The 24836-nt window shown below is 39.5% G+C and overlaps 2 protein-coding genes across 3 annotated transcripts; both read left to right on the forward strand.

The window, feature by feature from the left end:
- Positions 1 to 850: 850 nt before the first annotated feature.
- Positions 851 to 3810, forward strand: LOC135484338 (uncharacterized). 2 transcript variants are annotated; one of them, XM_064765700.1, is made up of 3 exons: positions 851 to 1061; positions 1959 to 2161; positions 3136 to 3810. In XM_064765700.1, the coding sequence occupies exons 2-3, from the start codon at positions 1997 to 1999 to the stop codon at positions 3469 to 3471; spliced, it is 501 nt and encodes a 166-aa protein (XP_064621770.1). In that variant the 5' UTR covers positions 851 to 1061; positions 1959 to 1996; the 3' UTR covers positions 3472 to 3810. The 2 variants fall into 2 exon arrangements, with proteins under 2 accessions (XP_064621770.1, XP_064621771.1); XM_064765701.1 differs by lacking the exon at positions 851 to 1061 and adding an exon at positions 1075 to 1370.
- Positions 3811 to 5024: 1214 nt separating this feature from the next.
- On the forward strand, positions 5025 to 22794 carry LOC135484337 (rho-related protein rac1B-like). The gene is made up of 3 exons (XM_064765699.1): positions 5025 to 5635; positions 9256 to 9314; positions 20014 to 22794. Exons 1-3 carry the CDS (start codon positions 5398 to 5400, stop codon positions 20527 to 20529), a joined length of 813 nt encoding a protein of 270 aa, XP_064621769.1. The 5' UTR covers positions 5025 to 5397; the 3' UTR covers positions 20530 to 22794.
- The last annotated feature ends 2042 nt before the right edge of the window (positions 22795 to 24836 follow it).

Genomic DNA, 24836 nt, shown 5'->3' on the forward strand with positions numbered 1-24836 from the left:
GTTCCCGAGCCTACCGCAAGGTTGGGGTTTAAGGGTTAATAGTTTCACCTTGACCTCGTCCTCTAAAATGCAGGACCAATCATATCAGCGGAATCAATTATTTATTTCCGCGGAGAAAATACTTAATTCCGTGGAGAAAAGTATTTATTTCCGTGGAGAAAAGTATTTATTTCCGTGGAGATAAATGTTATTTCCGCGGAGAAAATACTTAATTCCGTGGAGAAAAGTATTTATTTCCGTGGAGATAAATGTTATTTCCGTGGAGATAAATGTTATTTCCGTGGAGAAAAGTATTTATTTCCGTGGAGATAAATGTTATTTCCGCGGAGAAAATACTTAATTCCGTGGAGAAAAGTATTTATTTCCGTGGAGATAAATGTTATTTCCGCGGAGAAAATACTTAATTCCGTGGAGAAAAGTATTTATTTCCGTGGAGATAAATGTTATTTCCGCGGAGAAAATACTTAATTCCGTGGAGAAAAGTATTTATTTCCGTGGAGATAAATGTTATTTCCGCGGAGAAAATACTTAATTCCGTGGAGAAAAGTATTTATTTCCGTGGAGATAAATGTTATTTCCGCGGAGAAAATACTTAATTCCGTGGAGAAAAGTATTTATTTCCGTGGAGATAAATGTTATTTCCGCGGAGAAAATACTTAATTCCGTGGAGAAAAGTATTTATTTCCGTGGAGATAAATGTTATTTCCGCGGAGAAAATACTTAATTCCGTGGAGAAAATTCGAGAAAAAAAAATCGTATTTGAATCTAAAAAAAAACATGATGTCCCTAATGGGCCACCGTACTAGACGTATCGTGAGCTAAATATAAACTACATTATCACCAGAAAAGCGGCAGGTTATAGTTTCTCATAACTCACGCTCGGAAGCAAACAAGCCGAGATAAATTACCCAGTTTATCGTGACTTTGTATACCAACGTTCAACAAAACCTTCCTGAGTGAACGTACATGTACATACCAATACCTACCGCTGCTCCATAACCAAGGAAGAGTTGTAGACCGACCGCGGGCAGGAAGGCTCCGGCATTCGCAGGAAAGTTCAGGTACCCATGTTTACTTTCTTGATTTTGATTTACTTAACCTGTTGAAAATGTGCACAGCCATTGTGAGGTTAAACTACAAACGGGACCGGACACACGACACACTGATTGAAAATAACTGGAGCACGACACCAGGGAGGATGATATAGCACAGCATTTTCAAACAACATTTGATACAGTAGAAACGAATCTACTGCATGATGATAATGTACGTCTAATGAGTATCATCATTCTTGTGAAACGCTCTTCGGACTGAGGAGTGTTCTGTTGACTCGAGATCTGCTGTTAGGGGGGGTTATCGCCAAATTACAGGTAAGTAGGCTTACCTTCATCCTGAGATCAGGTTTTTGATACTCCTACCTCGTATACAAATTTGAAATATCGAGAGGTGGAGTAGTCTATATTTAAAACCACTGGCATGGTTATGTTAGGATGGATTACCTTGAGAAATTACTACTGGCTAAAAAGAACGTCCACACGAATTTAAAGTCGCATATCTTTAAGGTGACCAGCAGCACCCAAATTTCAAGACATCACCAGACCGGAAGTTAATAGTGACATCAGTAAACAGCGTGTTTCACATACAGCCAACGGCCCTGGGCCTCCTACGGACTACTGCAGCGTGCAGTTGATTCATCAGTATAGTACGAGTTCCAAATCCTCCTTCGGTTGCACATACCTGGAGAACTAAGCGCCTACAGTCTATACAACGGCTACTGCTTTGCAGAATAAAGTACATGTGTATTTTTTTTATATATATCATAGTACCCATCGCCATCCACTCTTCGAGGTAATTCCAACCGATTTCTTCGGTACATGCAGCAGTTTCACCAGCGGGGCAAAGTGTTTCTTCTTTTTCTCTCGTTGTATTAAACTTGCGTACTTCTTCCATCCAAACAGACTTCGCACAGGTGCTGGTAACAGGTCCCCAGCCCAGAATGTCATCCGGATCGGAGGATAGTGGACCGGTTATAAAAGAGAAACCGCGCCGGAGCTCCTTTCATGAACTGACGACGGGGGACACGGATCGCCCACGGCCCGGGGAATACGAAGGACAACGAAAGACCTCCACGGGCTGTGAAAGAAAAGTCAGCATACGAAGGGTACGTACCACTAACCAAACGCACCCACAACCGGTAATACATGGTTACACTCGGCACGCAGTGGACCGGCGGCATCGTCCTGTCGCCCATTCAGCGAAGAAAAGTGGACTGCATAGGAGTCCAATACATTGTACACGTTTTCAAACTTCTAATGGCGAAAGTCTGTCGCCGAGTTTAACAACCCATTTAGTTGCTAGATGAGAAGAATCCCATCAACTGGTGGTCGAATTCCTAATGCTTTGGCTAAAGCTAGGGGGGGACGAAATACGGACTCGATGGTGATTTATATAACGCAACATTACCTCATGTCTGCACTCCAAGTATATACATGTATATCATGGGCTGAAACTTCAACAACAAAAATGTTGGCCATTGGTGAGAATCTTACACCTGCCCTGACCAGGAGCCTAAATTCAACATTCCTCGCCAACCTTATCATAAAACCGCACTAATAAAACAATGTAATGCACACATCGCTCTAATGGTTTCCAACAGAAATTGCCTTTATTATGGAGAAACAACAATGATTGAGTCCATTAAGTTATCTTATCGCAAATGAGTGCAACAATTACCATATAAGTCACAGTCTGTGTAGGACATCAGCAAAATACATCACATCATGTCAGCTCAGGACGATTTGGGTGCTAAAACTGTGGGCAGTGTTTTGGAGGATACTGCCTCTCTCATAGGGGCGACGGCTATACCTTCCAGTTGGAGGGAGATGGGGGAGACTAAAGATGGAAGGAAAATCCATCGGATTATAAGGGTCAAGAAACATATACCAAAAAAGGTGAGAGGATTGCATCATTGTGTGGTCACTATCATTGGGAGGATGTCTTCCTCAGATTTAATCGACACATGATGTGTCTTACTTAAAGTTGAGAGTTGCTTTGCCTTATCAAGCTCAAGCAACTGTCCGTTTCAGGTATTTACCCACTTCATGTGACAAAGCTGCTTCTATTCGTCTTTTTCAGAGAAAGATCTCCTCGATTGCGGTGGGGGAGAACCCCAAACCTATCCCTGTGATCCAATGGGGCCAACAAGTTGAAGAATACGAACAAATTGTCAAGCGGGTCATGGCTGATCCCTACGTCACCCAGAGTCTCGAGGCACTCAAAGAGCGCCTTCGCCTGCTCCGACTCATGCAAGATGACTGCGCAGACATGATATCGAAACGTTTGGAAATCGAAACACGGAAAAAGAATCGGATAGAAATGAAGAGGACGTTTGTGATTATAACTTATATTCTAGTTGCTCTATCCATATTTGCAGTATCTTTGAAAGTAGTGACTATGTTGATCATTAATTAAGCGAACAGCTGGTTCCGGGTAGTTTGAGTGAGATCGACGCTCTTAATGAAAATGTCGAACGATCCCAGACATGCCAAACCGAGTCAAAAGATTCTAACTCAGGTAAAACCTCTGGAACATTGTTTCTGTAAAAGAGGCATAGTAATTGCTCTCAATGATTATTTCTTACAATAAGGATATCTGAGTAGTTAGATTATAAAAATGCACAGCTCCTAGCAGATGGTGTCGGTTGCAACTATACGACTGCTGGTAGAGCTTGCGATGCAATCCAATTCATGTTTTGGGGAGTGTCAAGCAAATAGTCGAATTTACATATATCGAAACTGATAAAATGGATGAAGGAAAAATTGTTCTCTTCGTTTTTTTACCGAACCGGATTTCAATGGTACCTTACAATCATGACATCTGCGCTGCTAATGGCAATGACAAAATACTTCGTCCTACCGCGACACGCTAAGAGCCACAAGATATTCAGTTCTATCTTTGTCAGATAGTTGGCGATGGCGCTCCAAATGATGTGAAAGGAAAGTCTGTCCCCAGGCAAGATGTCCGTGAAACAAAGTACCAATCGTCTCGTAATTCGCTCTCATTCGCCTGCATGGCCTAGTGGTTTACAGTATCGGGCCAATGCTGCATGCACCGCTCAGTCCGTCAACGATAGGGTGGATTCCTCAGAGAGAAGGCCTAGGTTGCTACGCACGGGAACACTTTTTATTCGCGGTTTCGATACCGCTATCCCAAGTGGGCATGGTGGGTATGACACTGACTATCACGCGAGCCGGGGACATCAGGCTGTCACCATTCATCTGGGCATGGGCAAATATCGATCAGGTGTGATTTCACTCACTAAAACGAAGAACTGCATGGCAGGACGGGCAAAAAGTGCCCTCAAATCCCTGTGACTTTTGGCGTACCTCATTTTCAAGGATGACGCCATCCTGAGATCAGGCCTTTTTACTCCTCCATTGGTTATGTCAGGATTGGATGACACATTGCATATTCTGAAATATGTTACATCCAAAAGATCAATCAGGTACCACGCGGCTTAGGGTTTGCTTAGTACGAGTGGGAACTGTAGGCTACACTTGTCAAAATGCATTCTGAACCATCAGAGTTAATCGGTCCGTTACCTCCCCTCCCGTTGGTGTAACAGAGACCGGGTCGGCGGAGTAGATCCAAGGCTTGAAGGTCAAGATGGTCAAAATGATACATTAAAAGGTCAGGAAGGCATTCAACATCAGCTTTTAGGAAAATGCATAAGGTTTTCTTAAGTGGGACTTGGAGAACCTTATTGATTATGTTCCATCTGGCCTTTTGTCGTTGACTAGACTGTGTAGCGAGGTCTGTTCGTCATACTTGTATATGATTTTCGGGTGGGTCTTCAATGAATCAATTTGAGCACCATTCATAACCTTCGATCAGCTGATTATTGTAAATCATTTCGCGGCACTGGCCAATCAAAATCAATTCCAATTACTCTAAGCCAATAGTATGCGCTGAGCTATAAATGGGTCAATAGGGTTCTTCGCACGTCACTGACTGTGGCATGAGTCCATTGTCAGATAGGTGTGCATGCGTTAAGGTTGTGCGGAGGATATCGCTCTTGATGTTTTAGATAGGTTTTATTTTGAATACAAAAGAAAACGTAGCTGACAGCTCCGAAGTTTTGGATGTATCGAATCACTGTATTGGCGACCATAAGTTCCATTGGAAAGCAAACACGTTGGATTAATATTTAGACAGGAAAACGAATTTTTGTCGAGAGAACGAAAAACTTTCGGTTTGGGTATTGTCCCAATGTATCAGGATTAGCTTTTGCGCGGGAAATTATTCTCTCCGTTTTGCATTCATATTTCATTCACCCTGGAGCGGGATATAGGTTCTCGGCCGGTGAGAGCCGCAAATAGCAACGAACTCAGTATAATCATGCCACCTCAGCTTTTAGAACACTCAAGTACGTTTTTATCAGATGGAGGTCCGAGCACGGACTCCAACGACTCCGCCAGTTCCACTGGTGGGGATTCGTCCACTCACAGGGATAGTAATAAAGTGAAATGTGTGCTAATTGGCGATGGAGCCATTGGAAAAACTAGTTTGATTGTGAGTTATACCACAAACGGATATCCCACGGAATATGTTCCCACAGCTTTTGATAATTATTCAGGTAGGTAAGAATGGTGTTGTGTTGGAGCATGATGTATATGTCTGTGTCCTTTATGAGCTCATTAAATTCTCCATGCATGACAAGCATGATTAACTCTTTAATCGCTTTTTGGATGAAGGGTTTAAACACCTACCCATTCATGGATGAATGCTTTAATGTTCCCTGAAAATAATGACTTTGTTGACTGTTTGTCTCACAAGTTAACATATTTGGGCATTTGGAGGTCGTTTAAGAAGATTAAACATTTTTCACAGTTTCCACCTAGAAACTTTGTATTTTCCAAACACTATTGTCTTGGAGCAAAATGCAATAGTTTGGGTAGTTAAGGTAAACATGAAAACTTCATACCTCGGACTTAAGAAGTTTTTCCTTTATGATTTGAAGAAGGAACTGACAGAAAAGAATAACTGTTGATAGGGTGAATGAATCTGACGGTCTAGATGAAGATTTGGTTGTTTGTGGCACCATTGGTTCTTGACCCAGCAATGGTTAACATTAAGCTTCAAGATGAGACTCCTGACCAGGGATGAGGGGATCAGAGCTCTAGACATTTTATGAGATGGGGTGAGACTGCACAGCATTTTGGTTCTAGTTAAGGCCTATGAGACAAAACATTGTGGAATTTAATAACATTTAGATATATTTTATAACCTTGCTTTGAACCTCCATATGGGTGAATTCCATCACCTGTGCAATGATATTGTTCAGATATGTCAACACAACAGACTGAGGTTAAATGGTCAAATTGTTTGCAGTACATACCTGTTAATATTGACATGCAATATGTATCCATATCTTGTGTTTAGGAATATTTGCGTATATTTCATGCAAACAAACTCAAATAATAATCTGATAAAAAAGCTCTAAGGATATGTTCCAAAGACTAATTAGGTGTCAAATCAGATCTCAAGTCTTTCTGAAACTGGCATTGTTTAGTAGCCTTAATTGTTCCCCAAGTGGTAGAGAATTCATGTTTTGTTCACCAAAGTGACTTGGAAAGCAAGCTAACCGATCTACTCACAGCATTTGACCAACTGGATGGCAAGGAACGGGGTCAGTTTAGACAACTGGCTTAAACCTATACTCACAGTATTAGGGATTTGATGGCAATGACATCCAATCTAATTTGTTGGCTTGCCGCACTTTCCCCTCTGACCTTCAACATCACAATACTGCCCTAGTTATAAATGAAATAGGTGGAGTAGTAATTGAACAATCATTTGATAATGTCATATCTGATATGACTTGTATCATTATCATTATGTTGGGATATTGATTGAAAGTGCAAGTGAAATTATCCGCCTGGCTGTGGCTGTAGTCTGTATATTAACCCTTTGTTGCACTTAGGGAAAGATTGGCAGACAACAAAAGTTTCCTGTTCCATTCGACCTCTCCAAAAAGAGATTGAAATTGGTATCTTACTTGCAAAAAGCATTGCAAAACAAGCCAAAGTTATATGATCACATTAGGGCAAGAAGTGGTTTAAACCAGGCAGTTCAGCTTTAAGTAAAGTTGGTTTAATCAGGCATTTCGGGGCCATTTTGGTACTTTACAAGGAAAACATCATTAGAAAATATTGGCTTTACAGCTTTATGATGTAATCAACCAAATGAGCAAGAACAGGCTGGAAAACAGAATGCTTGTCCCACATTACATGCATATCTAAAAGTGAAATTGACAAGCTGGCCTTTTTGTTGTTGGGCGGGGATCAATAGGAAGTGCTTCAGATGTATGAAGGGTACTTCATATTATGAGAATGGATTTTTAGCTCTCTAAATGTTATATGCAACGGTATACATGTACATCTGTAGCAGGTGCAAGAGACCTGTAGCTTTTCCACCTTGGGCACAGAGAAAAAAGTCTGCTAGATCATGTGCAGAGGTGATTTAAAACAAAACCAGAAAAGGGGTGGGCCTTTGAGATTGCATGACTTCATTACTTGTATTGTTGCATAATATCATGTAAAACATAATTTAGAGATTTTGGATATTACATGCATGCTTTGGTAAATCGTTTGATCTTGTTTGTTTATTTTGATTATTAAAAAGAACAGCGATAATACCTTAATAACATTTGTCAACAAATACAAGCATTATATATTAGGTTCGCATTCTTGTTGCTGACACCTTTGACAAGTTTGGAAAGATTTGAATACTTAAAATCTTTTAATCTTAAAAAGTGTGAAGAAATTCTTATCCGATTGCATTTTACATAACTGTAACCTTCAGGTGACACTAAAAAAAGACAAATATATCTATCCAGGAGTGGTAGTGGTGTTATTACAGGGTAATGAATTAAAAACTTGGAAGTATTTGGCTTTTTCATGCACTTTTAACAATAAGTGTTGGGAGCTATCTGGGATGCGTGCCTAGTCATTACCCAAAAAGGTTTTGACTCCACACTCACAAGCTTAATATCAGTAAAATCACCTTATTTCAATATTTTTATTCCAAATTTTATCGTGTCTAAAGTTGGTAATAACATTGATATAATAATGATCTGCACTTAGATATAGAAATCAATGGTCTATTTGCAATATCAGTGCACTGCTCCCTGCAGTCAAAACTAAAATTAGCAACATGTTAGTCTACAAAACCAATAAAATATCATCATGTCTGGTGACGTCAATAAACTGATCTATCACTTCCATTTTGTGACATATCCACATGACTACCACAGACATGACTTTTTTCCCTAGTTCAAAAAGGCACATAAACATTTCATAGCAGATATCAGAATGAAAATGCTTTTTTGGGGTGCCTGGGTTTTGGCCAGTAAATTATCACACTGAAACAATGCCTATCCCGTTGACTATTTTGCTTGGAGACATTTCATTCTATTGCCCCATTTGTGTACCTTTCAATGGGTATCACGTTGCATCCAGTCAACCTGCATGAATAGGGCCTTTGGATTCTAACTGTAGCATTTTCCCCATTGCATATAGTTGGACGTGAGAAAGGCTGGCTGGATAAAGCACCATTCGGTTTGCTTGCTGAATAGCATCAATAACTTGTTGCGCTGTCACGTATGATGGATAGCAAGTTGGATTTCGGTTCCATGCTGGTACCAAGGGAGAAATAAGAAGTGGATTACAGCAAAACATTGTAAATCATGGAACTCATTTCAATGCACGCTGCAATGATATCTCAAACGAACCCAGAATGGATGATGGGGAGTGTGATATTTGCCCAGAGATGGTGAACTCTTGACAAAATGCGATAGAGATGTTCTCCTTCATCATGGCCAATCCTCAAGCTATGCACACAATCATGATGGTGGTATTACCTAGATTGAGATGGTATTAGCCTAAGCCCGAAGGCTAGCTGTAGCCGACCTTGAAATTAAGGCACAAAATCAGTTATGGGATCAGCTGTGATTATTGATGAACGTAGGATGATATCAAAGACAGATTTTTGCAGAGATGCAGATTTCTCATTCATTGTACAAATGTACTCTGTTGCTATATTTCTTCCAGTCTACACTGGGATCATTAATTCCTTCTATACTTTTAAACCTTCATCCAGGAATCGGAAGATAGAACAGGAGGGTTGTTGCATTCTCACCGCCTTGTTTCAAAAGGTCATCTGCAATAATGTTGTTAAAACTTCTTATTCTTTCAGTGGAAGTCACAGTAGACCACAGACCAGTCCAACTGCAACTTTGTGATACAGCCGGCCAGGTATGTTGATAACTTTCTTCTCAAGAATTTTTAAAGCCTCATCAAGCCGAAACCGCACTAGATGCGGTGATGTAATTCATGCAACTTTTACTATGTTGACAATTCCACCAAGCTGGTTTGAGGATATAGTCACAGCTCCCGTGAAGATCCATGATTGAATCAGCCTTGTTTCGACAAAGATCACTGTTTTTGATGATGATCAGATTTTGGATTGTAATTTCTTCATTGCCCCATCAAGCTAATTTGCAGTAAATAACGGCAAAGGATACTGGTAGACTTTGAGTGATTGGCCATATTCAGACCTCCTTCCTTACTTTAAACGTACACATGACTCCAATTGAATGCCCCTCATGTCACCTTTGACTGTTGTTGCTGTCTGTCTTACCCCATGCTGGAGGCTTCCAGGAAGGAGTCAAAGCCTTCAATAGGAACCTGTTTTCATGACTCTTTTTCAATACAAGTGCAGACAACGTTTGTGTCATGGATCATCTTCTGGCTTGAACTTATTTGAACTCGAAACTGTGATTATATTGTCGAGATTGCCTGCCATTATCATCTGGTTTGAGACTGCGGGTGGAAACATGTTGTACTCATGGTGTAACTATATGGTGTCTGATTGTCGGATTGGAGGTCAGCAAGTTTAGGGTTACTCAACCAAATCGTCGTATTTGAAGTATCGTCTGCCCAGTTTCTGACAGATAATGATGTCATATGAGGTCAATATTACTTTCAGATGATGGCTTATTTGAGAACATTTAACAATACATGGAGACAATGAGTAAAATCCTTTGAACAAAAGTCACCAGGCATGCTTGCCATTGTCTTTCCTATTACAATACTATCCAGCGGTATCACCGAATTATCATTCAGTCGTTTGTTGGCTGGGAAGATTTCACAACTCAATTCAATCAATCCATGCAATGTCATTGTCAATGTCTGTCTGTAAATCACTACTTTGCCCAAAAAAATGTTCAAGAAGGTAATTTACAGATTGCACCTGCTCCTCGAAGAAGACATGTTGAAGAAACGTTTCAATGCTAGATCCTCGAATAAATCACCTGCTGTCATCATTGTAGTCAATGCAGCAAGATTTACTCAGGAGGGGGTGTCAGTAATGGGGCTCCTTTTTAAAAAAGTGAAAAAAGCCTCTTGACTTGTCAATAGAAGAAACTTTCCTGTTCATGTTTCGCTCCAGGGGACTTGTTTTTCCAGACATCCTTGATCCCACTTTTTATTTTCAAGAAGAAAAAAGTTTTTCCTCTCCAAATAAGTTTTCATGCTTTATATTTTCTACTCTAATTAGTTGTCACACTATTTTCATGCAAGAACAACATGGACAAATCTATTACTTCCTCAGTCTTTTCTTCTCAAACCACAAACAGCAATAACATATTTGATAGGCCTACACTTCAACAACACCATACAAAGCTGACCCATTCAGAGAAATTTTATTATTTTTCTTTTGAGAAGGAAGTCCAGAAAGCTACCACAATCATGAATGAGGTCTGTGAAAAGCATATGAATGATAGCCTAGAGGCTTCCCGTCTGCTGTTTTGATATCAAATTCACAAACTCATGTTCATATATTTGCATAGCTTATACATGATCATAGCATTTATTCAACATCTTCAATGGTATTTGATCTTGACGTACAGTTTGTGATGTCTTTTGGGACGTATTTCACCAGTCACTTTTGAAGCCAGAAAATTTTCGGTTTAAGTGTTTGCAATAAGGATAAAGATCACAGGTCAGACTGTGGGAAAAGCACATCAGGTCGTGAATTGGCTATCTTTCAATGTTTTGAACTGCAATCCCTTGTGTCAACTGGTGAAAAAACTGTTCACATTGTCACACTCCTAAACCATTCGAGAATTTTGCTGCTAAAATAGTTAGCATGGTCAGTCATCTTTAAAATCTTGCCATGCAGAATAGGGCTTCAAAGCAGACATTTTCTACATATAAAGCGTGAATGGGCGGCCTGTGATATAAATATCCCCGGACTTTAGCTCAGATTAACGTCCATACACCGAGCCACAGTTGTTCAAAACAACACTTTCTTGACAAACGTGATTGCACATTAGATTTTGGTGCCGAAGGTGCCAAATTAGTACATTAAGGGTGGGTCTTGAGTCAACAAAATGACTTATATTGGTCACTGAGCCTTATTATAGGCCCTTGTATTGCCTATGCTGTGCACAGAAAAGACCCTGAAACATGGCCAACAGTATATCCTATTCAGGGCCGACATGCCTGATAAGTTTTAATTGGTGATCGGCAGAGTTCAGAAATAGACTTTTGAACCATCTCGGCTTTGGGATTTGGTCATTTGTGCTACAAAGTTAAGGCAGTGACATATCCTAGTAATAAGAGCATTAAAATGCAGTTCTAGTACTGTTCACGAACGAGTGGTGATCACTGGAACTGAGGTATTAGTTGTCTCCATATCGAACACAACCAAAAGTAAAGTTAGAGACCGAAATGCTAACGTTCAAAATATCAATCTTCAAAGTAAAAGAATTGATTTAAATCGGCTTGTGCTAAGATAGACTTATCGATTCATTCTAAAATCGATGATATTTGATTTGAGGAATCTTGTTGGGGATTTAATGGCATTTGACGATCAATGTCTGTGATGCTTTCAATTTTTTCACACACTAAGTATTTTGAAAACATCGAGAGGAAACTCTGGAATTATCACGCAAAAATAAACTAATTGATTGATTATTGCATTTGGGTTTAACTAATTTTCTTAAGAACAAATAAAAAACTATGGTGCATCAATTTGTTCTGACATGCCTGAAGGGAAATGTTGAATTTCATCCTACACAAATGCTGTTGTCAGAGCTGAACTCTTAATGAGAAGCTTGGGCTCAATTTATGAACATAGTCAAGTGACATGCCAAAGGCTACACTAACATTTACCTGACATGTACGTGTGTGACCCTTATTGTACTTGATTGGTGCAAAATTATGGCCAATTTGTTTGTCTCATTAGGGACTAAATGACAATAGGGTTAGTTAATTTTTAGGGTACCTGGTTGAACTTGGTGAGAACTGCCTGTTCATGTCAGGGAATAGCTGGACTTGGTGAACCTACTGCTTTTGTGTGAATAAGAAAAGCAAAGCTAAACTTTTATTTAGTGAGAGAAAATTGGTAAGCTTTATCTCATGTTGAAAATAGTGTTATTACTCTGTTTTGTAATCTGTACAAGAACATTCCTGAAAATTCCTCTATAATTTTGGTCTTAGTTTTCCTTTCTTCTGATTACAAATTGTACTTTAGTTTCACAATAGATGTCCAGGGCTGTTTTATTACTGTAATTCACGCAGAAAAGTAGCCTGTTTATAAAAATCTTTGTTGGGGTAATCTTAAGAAAACATGAGGTGGAGATACCCAGCCCTGTCATTATCAGGCATAACAAACCAGGATATGACCAGGAGCTGTGAGGGAGACATGTCTAAAAAGTGCTCCGCACACCAGAGATATCTGTTGCTGTGACCTACACTGCAAGATGCATGCAGTAATTGAAATATCTTTTTGCAGTTTGTTCCCCACCACCACCAACCTCTGTGCTAGAAACTGCTGAGATATTGCCATATTCACCTTTATGATTTAACCCCTCTTTTACTTGTATTTTCAACTGTATCATAGAAAAGGTTTATTCACCACTTCAGGCATAAAACCTTACCTTGAGTCAATATCAAAGTTGGTGTTTGTCTTGGCATCACTGGTTGACTACCTTCGAGTAGAACCAAGAGCCTTCCAACCTTGTTCTTCGGTATAACACTTCCAAGGCCCCTTCTGGGGAAATTTGGCAATCACAAAGGAATGAAATCTTGCTTGGATCAGAATAGCGCCCCTAAAACTGTAGAAGGTTTCCTCAGTTTGTTCTTCACGGGTATGACTGATAGTGATTTCTTTCTCATAAAGGCATCTGCCCAGGGCATACAAGGCATGGGGCATAATATGTCTTCGTCTCCAATATACATGCATAGGGGCAATACTGCTTGGTGAAGGCTTACATGCAGAATATCATATCACATATTGTAGCCAACAAAACAGCCTGAGCTAGCAACACTGCAACATAGCTCAGCGAATATAGCGTGCTGGAGAGGGAATAAATCTGTGGATAGAATGACATTCATAACAATGTGACATAAGATAACGTTATTGGAATGGAAGCAGATATCATAATGCTTGTGTAGAATATCTGCTTTGTCAACATAAGACACTTAGATATCTCATGAGATATTGGATGACACTCTGCTGTTTTTCCAGTAGTGGGAAAGCCGAGGATAAGTGTGCTTAATGTTCTTGTCTAGCACCATCAAATGCTAAGCATATTTGAGTTCGGTCATGAGGCCTCATATCCTTGTTTTACTGGTATCAGATGATGGCCATCTCTCGGAGTCCCATTCAAATCATGCTTGAGTATGTATCAGTATTGGTTTCTTCCAATGCATACGAGATCAAAGAATGAATTAGTATTCCATCAGGTGTCCCTTTGTTTCTTTATATCTGCTTCATTAAGATCACCCATCCTTCAGGGTGTCTGCATGAACAGAATAAAAAGCAGCTGCAGGGTTTCTTTTTTGCCAAACAGATTGCAGAAGCAAAAGTGATGCACTTAAACCTAGTTGTAGCGTACAGACTGCTGTTGATTGCTGTGAACTCTCTAGACTGTTGTTGATTGCTGTTATTATGTTAATTTTGTGTGTCAGCTGGTCCAATAACAAATTATGGACATTGATTTTCAAGCCAATACTAAAATTGAATCAGTACTATAATCTGCAGGATGGAGATTATTGTGGGTTGTGGGAAATTTCCTGGTGGTTGTTGAAAACAATGCATTTACAAGAAATTTCCTTTTTGTGTTAATTTGTTTGAGCACCACAAGTTTTCAGAATCCTTGCCATTGTCTTTTACTTATAGTAACCTTGGTAAATCCTTCGGGAACTAACGGCACCTGCCTTTAAGAGCTTGTTCAGGCTTTACCCAAAAGAAATGTAGGATTACTGTAAGAACACCTTTGATGTTATTGTTCGGAGTTTTTGTTTTAATATTTTGTATTCGTATAAGCCTGTGTCCTGGGCCAACCTCGACCTGTGTCTGTAGTCTATGGTATTAGCCTTTTTATTGTGTGTTGTGCCAACTAACCCATTATTACATGAATTGTTACATTCAAGTTCAAACACAGCTGTCGTAGGCATTATACATACGCGGTGATACTTATTATGTTACTAATTAATCGGAAGAGTAAGCTAATTACTAGAAAAACTATGTCCTATTAGGTTGTGTTGCCAGAAAAATATAGGCCTACTGCGCTGATTTTTTTACACATCAACCAGGATCTTGTTATAAAAGTACCCATCATTGTAAACATTGAATTGTTTATCAAAAATTGCCCGGGTATTGCTCTTTGTGTCCCACTTTACATAAGAATTGAGAAGCCGCATTGTGACGGCATACATTTCTCGGCCTTGCATTGTCTAGGCCTGTAGACAAGCTGTTGCTGACTATGCTTACTCCCATAAATCGTGTACCAGCCGATACTTATATGGGCAATTCACCAAATCGAATAGATTTTTCTGGGCTGATCAGCGGTATCATTGTAGCCGTATCATGTCTGGAACACCTGTTACTAAAATAGTATAGTCATACTGGTCATATGACGTCAATGATAGCTGTCATCCATATGACATCATTCTTTGACGACTTCTTTCTGATTGTCTGATATTTCAGCAAAAACTTCTCAGAAATGCCAATGAGAGAAAAGGGGCTTTGGTGGAACATATGAGTTGCAGATCGGACCGCATTCAAATGCATGAAAAAAACTTTTGCCTATCCTAGTTTAATGAGCAGAGAAGTGGAAATCATTGTAAAAAATGTCTTCTAAGGGATTTGATTATAGCTTTTCCTTGTCTTTCCCTTGAAGATTTCCCATGAAGTAAGACCATTCCATCTCCAGATTGACATGATTTTTGTACACTTTCTCTGCTGAATATGGTCTATCACTGCCAACTGGTGGAACAGCTAGACTTTGGTGTATATTTATATATATTTGGGTCACTTGCTTGTCATTTGGGGCTTGAAGGTTTAGTCTATATATACTTTCGTAGCTGGATCACGCAGTCGTATTATTCAATTTTTTTCTCCTAGAAGGGCTTCACACTGAGAAAGCTTTCACACTGGTTTTAAAACCAAAATAACCACTTTCAAACACCAACGATCATGACATTTGTAAACAAGTTACAAGGAATTAGAGTCAACTTTTGAAAAATATTTCAACTTTTGTTATTCCCGAACAAGTGTAAAAATCCACACTTAAATGTTAAAAAGTGTTTATATTTTCACCAGACTTGCTGACTGCAAATACACTTTACAATGCCTTACAGAAAGTGAAATAGTTAATGACAACAAAAATGTTGTTTGGTTAAAAGTTTGTCAATAATGTAGCTTAGTCTGGCATGGTTTCCAGACTGTTGTTCTCTGTACATTAGTTCTGAGCCACACTGTATGGTTGTACATGCCTTATAAATTGTGTTGAGAAGATAATTACATTATTTATGCCAATTGTGCAAAAATCCCGGGCAAAAATTGGCAGTATCTCATTTTAAAATCACATTCCCAGCAAATTGCACTGATTAATTGACTGACCATGTCTGGCTTGCCACAGAAGGTTGTACTCAGCCTGTGCTCTTGATTCATGTCTCTTGCATCAAACTGCCTGAGAAAGTTGGAGATGAGACAGACACCTTAACAATTTCCTTGCTGTGCTTAAAGGACTAGATGCCACTCTAGACACACACACATCCCCACACACGCACACAGTAAGGCATAGTGGTACAATTATAACTGTGGTAGATACAGCTCCTAAAGTGTTGAAAACAACTGGCAATAGACAATTTGCACACAGAGGCTATGACTTTACCAGGTTTATAACTGTACCATCTAACCTTATAGAAAATGCAGAGCAAGCAATATTGATTTTGCCAGTTTCCCATGTGGGGATCTGTGACTGATGACTAGATGCAGAAACCAGCCTCGTCATGATGGAACCGCTGGGGCCGTTAATGACTGTCAGTGGCTCCTTGCAGCCTCCCTGATTTTGTTACAGGCACCAGAATGAACCATCAGAGATGGCACTTAGATACTGATTCAGTTGGCTAATTCCCTAGTCACCTGATTACACTGTCACTGGGCTCCATCACTGTGGCAATTAATATGGTAGTTAAGTTAGTATCCTGAGGACTTCATTAGTTTTAGAATCTGTTGTATAAGGTTTCACTAATTTGACATAAAACTTTCCTGCTCTCATTAAGAAGTCATTCTATCGTCAATCTTCATTCAAAATTTATTCTATCGCCAATCTTTATGGTCATTTTATGTCCTTTTGGTAGGAAGTTGGCGATATTGTTAAGGATTGTTGCTACTTTTCGAGAATGATTCATGAAACTGCCAACAAAAACCGGAATGAAGGAATTATAAGCTGGTTTTAGTTATATGATTGCATTTTAGAGAGTATAAAACATTTATAAGTATATAGGTTGATAGAGAACTGTTCACAAATTGATCTGAAGTTATTTTGATCTCTTGAAAGTATTGAAAATTTTCATGACCCATCTCATTCGACAATATTTTATTGAAGTGGGTGCATTGTGTCTGGGTAGTTGGCAGTATATAGGCTAATCATAGAATTTGATGATCCGGTCACCAAAAGCACTAAGTATAAGTACACATTTATGAACACATAGGCCTACTCAACTGTTCTCTTTATCATGACCGTCATTCAAATGGAGATGTACATGTACATCACAATATCTTTGTGGCCTTTTGACACCATGAGCTGTGAACTCTCATGTAAACCAGACTTTCGGCTCCAAAGTGACCATAAATGCTGTAAAGAGATAAACTATTCATTGTTTTGAAATTGATTTAAGAATTGTTGAGAGTAATTGTTTCACAACATTTGGTCTCGGATTTGATAATCAACCCCTGGTAATTTGCCATAATATTCTATCTACCATATATCTGGCAGTCACGGCGTGGCTTATTGCTGGTAATCGACACTACCTTCTTGAAATTTTACAACTAAGATATCTTTTAAAATCAACTTTTGACCAGGCATTACCCTTGTGTTGTGCCGTCTATTGGAATATTTACTCCTTAGGCATGTAAGCTTAGGCGCCAGTTCTGCAATATTCTATCATCTTTGTGATTGGTAAAGGACGCTCTAATTGGATTTACCATTATTTGGCGATTGTTAATTGTTCATGTTTTTCAATTACTGGGCTAGACTTTCTGTCTTTCTCTTATCTCACTTTGTGTCACAAGTGATTGTAAAATTCTGTGTTCATGAGTTGATTTGAATTTAAACCTATGTTGACTGGCCGCTTTTAATTTTGGTGTCCTTGCATTAGATTCCAGATCCCATTCACAAATTTAGGGCTTCCAGTCTTTGCAATCCATTGAACCCAGACATAAGTGTTTTATAAGAAGCCCCAAACTTATCATTAAAGTCAAAAGCTTTTTTTAGTTCAGTAATTCTAAACCTCGCTCTGGCACATTTGGGCCCTTCCCAATGAGTTGGTCAGTTTGTGATTATTCGCTTGGTGAGAGCCATTTCATCTGGGGAATTATTGATCGTTTGCCAGCAAAGAAGGGGAAATGAACACCAGAAGGAGCCTGGTGTCGGTCTAATGTTTGGTTTATAAAGTAATCTACTAGTCATCATTTGATTTTTTGAGTAATTTTTGGGAGAGCAAGGTACAGTACAACCTCTCTATTGCGGACACCCATGGGACTGGGCCCAGGTGTCCGCAATAGAGAGGTGTCCGCAATAGAGAGGTTATGCCAAATCGTCCGATAGGTGGATTTGAAGTTCCCGCCTTCTAGGTCTTGGTTTTCTCTGTGTCGACATCTAGCGTAGAAACTTTAAACCTGTTGGCTGATCGGTATTTGCTTGTGATGTTGCGTTGAATGACGTGAGCTACTTTGGAACTCAGAGCGTGAATAATCTCTCTAGTAAAAGGTGCCCCTTTTATTGCAAAATCTCCTCGACATGTGATAATGTGTCAAAAAACACCATAATTTCTGTCCATCAGCCACCTTTGATAAATAATTATTTTTTTCTAATTTCTCTACTAACGCATATTCGCCGCAACACTGACAAAACCGCGTGGATTTATGAGTGTCCGTAGACACAAAAGGCCTATGTGATTAGTTGAAAAGATGAGTAAACAAATGCCACGGCTTAATTAGGATACAAAAACACAATGCCAATGCCGCGGCTTAATTAGGATACAAAAACACAATGCCATGGGGTAATTACGTTGATTAATTGCGCGAATATCACACCTGTCGGGCCTACTTGACTCTCCAAGCGCAAGCGGGAAGCCATTGTTTTTGCCTACTGTCCGTAATTGGGAGGGAATTGGACCAAAAATTGGCTATCGCCCTGTCCGCAATTCGGAATAGAGAGGTGTCCGCCGTACAGAGGTTTTTGTTATTGGAAATGACTTAGAAAAAAATCGGGACTGGCCGGACGTGTCCGTTATGTAGAGGTGTCCGCCTGGCAGAGGTGTCCGCAGAGGGAGGTTCTACTGTATATTGTACCATATCTCACGGGGTGAAATTTTATCGCCCCATTACAGTCTGCAACATTAATGAAGTTTGGACAAATATAGTAAAAAAATCAATGAAGCCCCGTCTCTTTTTAACCACTCTCACTTGAGTCTTACATAAGTCATTGCCACTGTCAATAAAATTTCATTGCACTATTGGGAGAAGTTGATTGCTGACTGGGGAAAGTAGACACTACTATAATTTGGTTGAATATCATGAAAAATATATCCAGACCATTAGTGTTGTGAGTCATGTTGAAGGAGCTGGCAAATCTTTACTGACGTTTGCCATATGGTGCATTTTGAGGAGTTTAGAGACCAAAACAGCAGCTAAACTTGATTGTTTTCTTGACTGAGAACTCTGATGGCTGTAAGCTGTGGTGCAGGCAGTTGGTTCCATCAAGTTGTTGAAGGATTTCTTGCTCTATATATCGTTGCTTGAACTTTGTAACTCTAAAGCATCGGTTTCAAATGTTGACCTGGAATGTTTCACATGATACAAGTAGAAAAAGAGCTGAAACATATCGGAGAAATGTAAAAAAATCTGCTGGCTGGAAACGGGTAGTGCACTCCGTTTCTTTACCAAAGCATCTCCTGATTATAAAGGATTTGGAATTTGATATATTGCATGATGTTTCATGACCTAGGCTTGATTTGGCATGAACGTTTTTATATCATCCAGGCATTGTTTTGCTCTGTTTATCAAGACTTTACTTTTGCCATTTCAGTTGGTTGATATATAGATTTAAATTGTTGTGCATTGTTCTTTAGTAATAACTGTAATGTATACCAATAACTAAACATTTCAGTAGTTTAAAAATCATACCTTCTTTTTTCGGAAGATGATGCCAATATGGCCAATCTGCCAAAGAAGATGGGACTTGATAGAAAATGCAATAAATTTGCTCTTATATTTAAAGGGAGTTTTTCTTTGTTTTAGGAAAGATTTTCTAGGGCTGCCTCGTGCTTTGAAACTTATTCACTGTTACCAAGTATTCTATGAATACTTGCTGTTACTGATATCAATTCTAATTGAGGTTGAAAACTTATCTTTTTCTCTATTGTATCTTTGCAGGATGACTTCGATGCGATACGGCCACTCTGCTACCCCGGCACCGACATATTCCTTCTCTGCTTCAGCGTGGTGTCGCCAGCATCTTTCAATAACACACTCGAAAAGTGGCACCAAGAAGTACGGCACTGTGCGCCAGGGGTGCCGGTGATTCTTGTCGGAACGCAATGTGATCTACGAAGTGACGTTAAAGTTTTGATCGAACTTTCAAAATACGGTGAAGTGCCAGTTCCAGAGGATCAGATTCTTGACACGATGGAAGATATCGGGGCGCTCAAGTATATCGAGTGTTCTGCATTGACGCAAAAAAATCTTAAGGAGGTGTTTGATACGGCCATATTGACTGCTTTAAACTGGAATGGTTATCGGCGGAAGTTAGTAAGCCGAGGTACCGGTAGTAAAAAGTCACAAAAGAAACGAAAGAAGAGTCTCCGCGAGGACCGTGAACTTATTCCGGCGCCAGGTGATCAGTCAAAACCGCGGCGGTCTGGTTGGAAGAAATATCTGTGTGTCACGTGATTGGACGATATCAAAATTTGGTTCTGCTAAAGCAATGGTCAATAAACCCTGTAGACCCCTCCCTTCTCGTTGAAGCCATGAAAGGGTTGAACTCTGCAGATCAAAGTTACTGTGGATCATTTTATTATTTTTTTGTCAGAACATCTCCTAACAGTGACAAACTGAATTGAAAAAATGGTGACCATTGCTTCATTTTCATATCATACAAAACAGCACAAAATGATCCATTGTACCAATAATTTACAACATGTAGATTTGCTCAATTTTTGCCATATTCCATCCTTTGCTATTGATGGCCAGACATATGGCCAAATGAGAAACAGGACACAATTTAGTCATAAACTCTATGTTACATTGCCTTTACTGAAGAAGACAAGAAAAATGATGAGTTACATTGAGTTTGTGATGAAACTAAACTTAACCATAATTTCCAAGTATGGGATATCGTTTCTACTCCTCTGGTTCATACAGTTTTCATTCTCACTTTCCATCCTTGCATACCTTCTTCTAACACCGTTTAAAAGAATTGAATGACTAATTCAGCATTCGTAACCTTAACTTGAGTGGATTTCAAAGCCTTATGAGATCATAGTCCACTTGACATGGTTCATGTTGCCCACGCTTTCAGAGAACTTTATATTGAAACTGATATCATTGAGCATGACAATTTTCCTGTTAAAGTGAATTTCGCACAAGCAATACAATGCCCCTCCATTCCCTGCACCTCTTTCAGTATCAAAGCCATTGTTGCATCAAGTCACTACAATGGAATTCCCATACAGAAAGATATGCTTTAACATATTCATAGTAATAACAGAATACAATTTGAACTAAGTATGAATGTTTCATTTCACAAGAACGATGTGGGTTTTTACAACTAATGTCATGCTCCAGTAGTTTGCTTTTTCGATATCTTTTGCTATGGACTATTAAGGTAAATCATTTGCTTTGAATTTTACGTCATTCTATTGCTGGGAAAGCCAGAGTTGTCTACTCTTGACACTGTTGAAATAAGTTTTAGGAGTTATTTTTAAAGGTTTCGAAAAATGTCATGCTACTTTTTTGGTTTACGCATGATACAGGAACAGAAGTGTACAAAGTTCAAAATTGTTGTTTTTCAGAATTTGATGATTGGACAAATTTTGAGTTTTCTTGTTTTATTTGCTTGTTGATTACATTATGGTCTATTCTGGCTTGAAAGATCAAATGAACTGTACATTGTAAGCGGAGATCCTGTACTTAATGCCCATTGCAATTCAGCAAGCTTGTAATGGAACAGATGAACTTAAATCTACTGCTGCCCTGCTATGTGATTACTAAGGGAAAAAAACCAGTATTTTAATTCTTTTCTTGTTAAAATTATGCTTGTTATCGGTCAAGAATATTGGGTGAAGGGGATATATGATAAAAAATGTTACTCCAAAATTAACTTGACAATGTCTGTTTTTTGTTCGGGTGAGAAGTGTTATTCCAGCGGTTCCAGTGAAGAAGTCCTTGACAGCTAGATTTCGTTTTGATTTTTGTCATATATTTTCTGTTTCGATGACAAAGTTTGATCTATTTCTCCAGCTGATATATCACAGACTTCAGTTAAATCTTCATTTCGACGCAGGCGCCTGAATTTGTCACCCATATCATGCCATTCAGTATATTTTGCTAGGCTATTGCTTGTGAACAAAAAAATGTTTGGATGATTTCAGTCTGGTTGTACCAAAGTTACCGGAATTCAACTGTCAAAGTTAAAGTCAAGTTAAATCTTGCAATTGTGGTACACAAAGACTGATACTGAATTGTATATGAGCTAATGATCAGAATGGCCCAGATGGTCACTTTTTTGACAAACTTGCACATCTACACTATTGAGAAATGTTGAAGAAACCATCATGTTTATAATGATAATTTCTGCTTCCTCAATCAGAGAGCACTTTGATTAGCTTTGCAGGGTTGCCAACATTCATTTTATGTTGTATATGTTTCTAATCAAAATACCTGAGCCCTAGGCTACCTAAACTGATTGTAAATAATTGTTAAAGCTGCAGAATGTGATTTATGAAAACTAATTCATTTAGTTATAGACAACAGAGTGTCTCAAAAGGAACAAACTGAAATATAAAAACTCTCTAAACATGCGAAAGGATGAGAAAAATGTATCATTTATGCCAAAATTGAGACACTATACTTGTAAATTTTCAAAAGAAGAGCCTGCAGCTCGGTGTAATATATGATGTTTATAAGATTTTTAAAAATAAAGTTCTAAACTTGATCATATAAATGACACTTTATTTTATTTTCTTGACATGATTATTGAACCTTGACCTTTTCCATCCCCTCCATCATCCAATCACATGGCAGCCTCTCGCTGATGGAAAGACATTTTGAGCCTTAGTTTTGACCCATTCACCAATAAGCACAAAGTCTGCTCTGCAGTGCTATGAAGAGCTGGGGGTTCAGCATTATCGGGCGAGGCAAGGAGAGCATACTGAGGGTACTGTCGGATGTACAAGCCTTGGGCATACTACTCCTCAAATTAGCTACAGTCGGAGTCGTTTGTCTGCTTCACTGCTTGTGACAGGAGTTGTCTTCTATGAAGCGTTAGGATGATAGCAACAGTGGTTCCCATAGTAAAATCAATAATCTTGGTCTAGGATGATATATGCAGGAAGTCGGGATACATTACCACTTTAACCAGATTCCAGGGATGATTTCATTGACAGAATGAATACTGTGGGAATAGAAGAATGTCATAAGTTGGTTGTATTACAATTAAACGCACAGCATTGTTGGCATTCATCCTCTTTGGAAGAATATGGAATCGAGTTTTTAAAATCTATAGACCAATACGATTGCACCTGAGAGGCCTTGGCACACCAAGCACATGAAAAAAAGACTATTTTCACCTGAGCTGGGCATAAATTAATAGGGGCCTCTGTGCTACTTGAATGAAATATTCTTAGACACTTGAGAATGTATTAACTCATTTCTGGTGGCCTTCACGAATGACCTCAACTTCAACAACAGCCAATACTTGATTCACTGAACGGCTTGTCAAGGACCCGAGCTGTATTTCGTAAAAGAAACTGGGGCATACAAGTTAGGTAACATGACAAAGGCAAACAGTGTGGCCCAAATGATCCATCCTTGGGGACAGTATCGCCCCTTCAAAACCAAACACAAACACAAAAACAAACACTAAATGCCAACATCAACTCAACATGTATGCTATTTCAGAGTCATCTCTTGGTCTCGACTGGCTGAGTGGACCGTGTACTCCCAGTTGGTCCTTGACATTTTTCAATGGCTGGATGTTCGGAATCAGAGTAGTATGTTTCAATGTGAGGAGGTACTTGTACATATTATGTTGGCATTGCCATTTAAACTGACTCGATGACCCACAGGAATGACTGTACCGACCACATCAAGCCGAATTATCGACGATGTGTGTCAATCCTAAAGTCTCCTTCAGGAGGAGGGTTACCGACGCACAACGCCGGTAGATCGGCATGGACTACCCGAGAAATGTGATACACCCGAACCAGACATACTTCACCATGGGCCATGATGCAGGAACACGCGATCACAGCTATGTATCCTCCATACATCGTTTACAAATACCCCGGGTATACGCCCATTTCAACATTCTGGCTACCATCGAATGTGCATGTACGTCTCCATATTTAGGCATTTTACACCTTCCTAAGTCTCTAGAAAGACGCAGTAAACCAAGTAGGCCTGGATGCAATTTCCAGTGACCACCCTGTTGACAGACCAGAACCCGGAAAAGAGGTAGTTGAAAGGCTGGGCTGTTGATGCGGAGGGAGGGAGGGTTCCTGCTCTCTCGAATCGATTCTGCACATAGGGTTGTTTGAGGTAACTCTAGCCGAGTCAAATCACCTATCCGCCATAATGTCTCAGTTTCAAAGCAGTAACATAGGGAGACTGGGACATATCAGCTTCTCGATTGATGTTGGTGAGAAGAGAGGTACGGTTTCTGTTATTGACAGGAGGAGACCCTCTAGGCAACATATCTTAGCGGTTTAGGTGTGTACCAAGGCGACTACTCGTGCGTGTGCCCTCAACAATCATAACAGGCACTTTGTGTACTAGTATCTCTAATTCTGAAGCAGTGATGAAGAGAGCCCGGATAACAGCTTGCCTGATGGCTGTTGGAACGGTAGGAGGGAGGGTTTTCAACCGTTTACAGGAATCGACCCTGCACACCAGACATGAAAAGGTGTTTATATTTTGTCCCGTTTATGACCTTTGTTTCTGCATCGAAGGCATTCGAGAATGAAGTGTACCTTCGAGTT

The sequence above is a fragment of the Lineus longissimus genome, chromosome 3 (assembly GCF_910592395.1).
Source record: "Lineus longissimus chromosome 3, tnLinLong1.2, whole genome shotgun sequence".
Classification (NCBI taxonomy): domain Eukaryota; kingdom Metazoa; phylum Nemertea; class Pilidiophora; order Heteronemertea; family Lineidae; genus Lineus; species Lineus longissimus.